The following is a 730-nucleotide window of genomic DNA, read 5'->3' on the forward strand; positions in this document are numbered from 1 at the left end:
TTTATGGGCAGACCTAGTGTATTTTCTATCGATAGTGTAATTACCGTATTAATAACCTTCTCTCCGTAGTGCAATAATCATATTGATAGCCTTCTGTCCCTAGTGTAATTACCATATTGATAACCTTCTATCCCAGTTTCCCTTTCTCTATCCCTCATCCAATATCCTTCTATCTATCCCTCTTTCGACTCTCTTTTTATCAGTAAGCCATAATAGGACTCGTCTAGGAGAATCAAATCACATGATATGTCCATGCTTATTGTCTGTGCCACACATAAACCATGTAGTCCAGAGTGCTATTCTGGTTATGCTCGCTCTTCCACACTCATCATTACTTGACCCATTTCAGAGGAGTTTCATCGGGCTGTGAAAATCTGCACTGGAACAGAGCTCAGTCCACACATTGTAGATACTGTGTTTAAGATCTTCGATGATGATGGAGACGGCCAGCTGAGTTACAAGGAATTTATTGCTATCATGCGTGACAGGCTTCATCGTGGCTTTAAGGTATGAAGAATTGGGTTGTTTGTGTGTAATGTCAGTAACACATGTAGTAAAAAGTAGGGTGTGCTTGAATTTAGCATTGCTAAAATCTCCTGTCAGGACCAGATTTTGTTTTAGGCTCTTCCTTTCCTACTTTCTTTTTCTTCTTCTCCTTCCCTGGTCATTTCTTCATTCTCTTCATTATCTCTTTCTTTTTCTTTGTTCTCATACTCCCTTTCTACCTTGT

At 39.5% G+C, this 730-nt stretch overlaps 1 protein-coding gene across 6 annotated transcripts in view; it reads left to right on the forward strand.

Annotated features, from left to right (window-relative positions):
• The window catches only part of LOC119591899 (calcium uptake protein 3, mitochondrial-like), a 50,562-nt gene that overhangs the window by 46,260 nt on the left and 3,572 nt on the right, over positions 1-730 (forward strand). For all 6 annotated transcript variants that reach the window (XM_037940647.1, XM_037940648.1, XM_037940650.1 and 3 more), the window contains one exon: positions 350-507. In XM_037940647.1, coding sequence (XP_037796575.1) covers positions 350-507 — 158 coding nt within the window. The remainder of the gene's footprint in view (positions 1-349; positions 508-730) is intronic.

The sequence above is a fragment of the Penaeus monodon genome, chromosome 29, assembly GCF_015228065.2.
Source record: "Penaeus monodon isolate SGIC_2016 chromosome 29, NSTDA_Pmon_1, whole genome shotgun sequence".
Lineage (NCBI taxonomy): Eukaryota > Metazoa > Arthropoda > Malacostraca > Decapoda > Penaeidae > Penaeus > Penaeus monodon.